The sequence below is a fragment of the Camelina sativa genome, chromosome 7 (assembly GCF_000633955.1).
Source record: "Camelina sativa cultivar DH55 chromosome 7, Cs, whole genome shotgun sequence".
NCBI lineage: Eukaryota > Viridiplantae > Streptophyta > Magnoliopsida > Brassicales > Brassicaceae > Camelina > Camelina sativa.
Window position 1 is genome coordinate 16,752,898 of NC_025691.1, and position 2,564 is coordinate 16,755,461.

At 38.9% G+C, this 2,564-nt stretch overlaps 2 protein-coding genes across 3 annotated transcripts in view; both read right to left on the bottom strand.

Annotated features, from left to right (window-relative positions):
• LOC104701300 (disease resistance protein TAO1-like) overlaps window positions 1-1,243 on the bottom strand; it is an 8,334-nt gene extending 7,091 nt beyond the window's left edge. For both annotated transcript variants that reach the window (XM_019227657.1, XM_010416949.2), the window contains exons 1-2: window positions 495-1,243; window positions 13-373 (exon numbers count right to left, since the gene is read on the bottom strand). In XM_019227657.1, the coding sequence (XP_019083202.1) occupies window positions 13-373; window positions 495-1,090 (957 nt within the window). In that variant the 5' untranslated portion in view covers window positions 1,091-1,243. The remainder of the gene's footprint in view (window positions 1-12; window positions 374-494) is intronic.
• Window positions 1,966-2,564, bottom strand: part of LOC104704687 (disease resistance protein TAO1-like) — a 3,911-nt gene continuing 3,312 nt past the window's right edge. Inside the window, exon 3 of the mRNA XM_019227086.1 lies at window positions 1,966-2,002. Within this exon, the coding sequence (XP_019082631.1) occupies window positions 1,966-2,002 (37 nt within the window). The remainder of the gene's footprint in view (window positions 2,003-2,564) is intronic.

A 2,564-nucleotide genomic window follows, 5' to 3' on the forward strand; every position in this document is an offset into this window, starting at 1 on the left:
CAAATGGGAAATGTCAATAATTTCATGCTTGAGTAGTTTACAAAACAACTCCTTCTGTAACTCAATCTTCGCATCGTACACATCATGTCGATTCAAATGTCGTCTCTTGATATCCCCTATACGTGCAGTTAGTTTGAACTGATGGAGAGACAGTTCGTTAAGTAAAACTCTGGAGATGGTAGTCTTACCAATACCTGATGGACCCCAAATTCCTATCATCCTTACTTCATCCGTGTGTAAGCACAACAATGAATAGATACTTGTCATATGAGCTTGAAGGCCAACATAGTCATCAAAATCCCTCGAGGGTGTTGTTTGCAACTCACCCAACACATCTATGGCAATGGTAGCGATCATATCCGCTTCACTTTTCCTAAAAATGAACAGTATTGATCAATTACAAAGAAACGAACATACTTGGATTGTAATTATTGTTGCATATATAACAGAAAAGTATGACTATGAATGGGTTAGAAAAGGTAATAGTCGACTACCATTTGTCAGATTCCACCCCGTCCCCGTGTATATTTGCCGCATCGCTCAAAGCTTTCCTCCATAGCCGCTTTACCTCCTCTGATTTCCCAACACATGTTTTTTTAAAGGCCTTGCCAAAATCTCCTCTATGATGCCTCACATCAGCTGGTTTAACTTGATGGAAAATGGTCATCACTTTTTGACCCAACTCATCTTTACACTTCATAACCTCCACCAATTCGTTTAGACACCAACTCGAAGAAGCATAGTTCCTCGAGAATATGACAATCGTGATCCTGGCATGTTTTATAGCGCGTAAAAGCTCAGAACCAATAGAGACTCCTCTCTCCATCTTATTATCAATGAATGGTGTGATACCCTTTCTTTGAAACTCCCCCAAAATGTGAGTGAGAAGGTTTTTGCGGACGTCCACTCCATGGAAGCTCAAGAAGACTTGGTGTGTCAATGTACGAGACACAGAAGGTGGACCAGATGAAGGAGATAAAGAAGCAGCCATTTCCTTTCTTTTTTTGTCTACTGCGAGTATCCTATTGCCAATATAAATTAGTATACCTAGAGCAGCAACACCGGATCCAAGGAGAAATGAAGAACCCATAAGTATTTTAAGATCACAGAGTTTTTTTGTCAAAGAAAGAGAACAATGTGGCGTAAAGCTTTACAAAGAGGCTTGTAAATCTATTGTCTTATAATGCTACTGCATATAACACTAGCCGAAGGACGTCAACAAAATTAATTCACTAGCAAAATAATCTATGAAGTTTGAAGTTAATATGGGGTCCATAAATAGGGGTAAGCATTAATTGAATAATCTATGAAGTTTGAAGTTTTTCGTGGATGTTTCTCATCCACAAAAAATTAAAGTTTGAAGTATTTTGGTAACGAGATCAATTAGAATGAGTAAGAACTAAGAACTAAGAACAATGGCCCTTTTGTTCATTTTTTTTTTAATTGATTCAAGAAATTGATTATTTTTTTAGGGTTATTTAACTAAAGATACATGGAAGATTAAGAAACTGCATCCAAGATTTTTAAATTAGTTCTCTCATAAGTAGTGTTTTTTTTTTGTTGCTACTCATAAGTAGTTTATTTCATTTCTATTTTACCTTTCCACAAAATTATCATTACTTTAGAATTTCTTATAGGGAGTACATGATTGGAGTCACATGCAGGAGAGGTATCCCATCAAATAATTCTAAAGTTGATTGAGTCTTTTTTGTCATCCCACTACTTATGTCATAATGAATTTATACTTTGCAATGTTACGATAGACAAATTAACACAATTTTTTAATTTTACGAGTGGATTGCATTTTAAATATAGATATTTTTTTCTGTATTAGTGTGACACTCCGGTTTGCGTAGAGGTTTAAAAGAATTTATTTGGTCATCTATGTCACCAAAATGCACTTATCTTTCCGGTTAAGGATCTTGAGAGAATTCCAGATTTAAGCGTGCTTATGCTGGAATAGTTTCAGGATGGATGACCTACCGGGAAGTAATTGTCGGAACTATGCGAGTGAGGACAATACACAGAGAAATATCATGTGGTGATTTGTAGGGATGGTAAACAAGACTTTAAAGCCTCCCGGACGTAGCAAACCCACCGTTGGATATGGATGGACTCACGGGCCTAATTAGAGGACATGAGGCCCATTAAGGATGGTGCACCCATGGACTGGAAGTGGATATGGGTCTAATTAGAGGTGGCGGTCAGAGCATTACAAGTGGTATCAAAACCGAACCCAGATAAGTGTGGAGTCGAGTGGGCTCACACCGTCGGGAGTGACAATCTTAGTGCGCAACGAGGACGTTGCGATCTATTAGTGGGGGGGGGGGTTGATATGTTACGGTTTTGACTCACTTTGACCCCGTTTATTTGATAGGTTTGTAACGAGGCTAGGAAGCTAAAAGCAAGGTTTGGAACAGCAGGAGCAATCGGAGCAGAAAGGAGTTGAATTGGAGCAGAAAAGCTGATTTTAGACCCAGGAGCACATGCTCTCGATTTCCGAGCACATGCTCCCAACTCTACGGTTTCATGACGACACGTGGCAAGCATCTAGGCGCCGATTC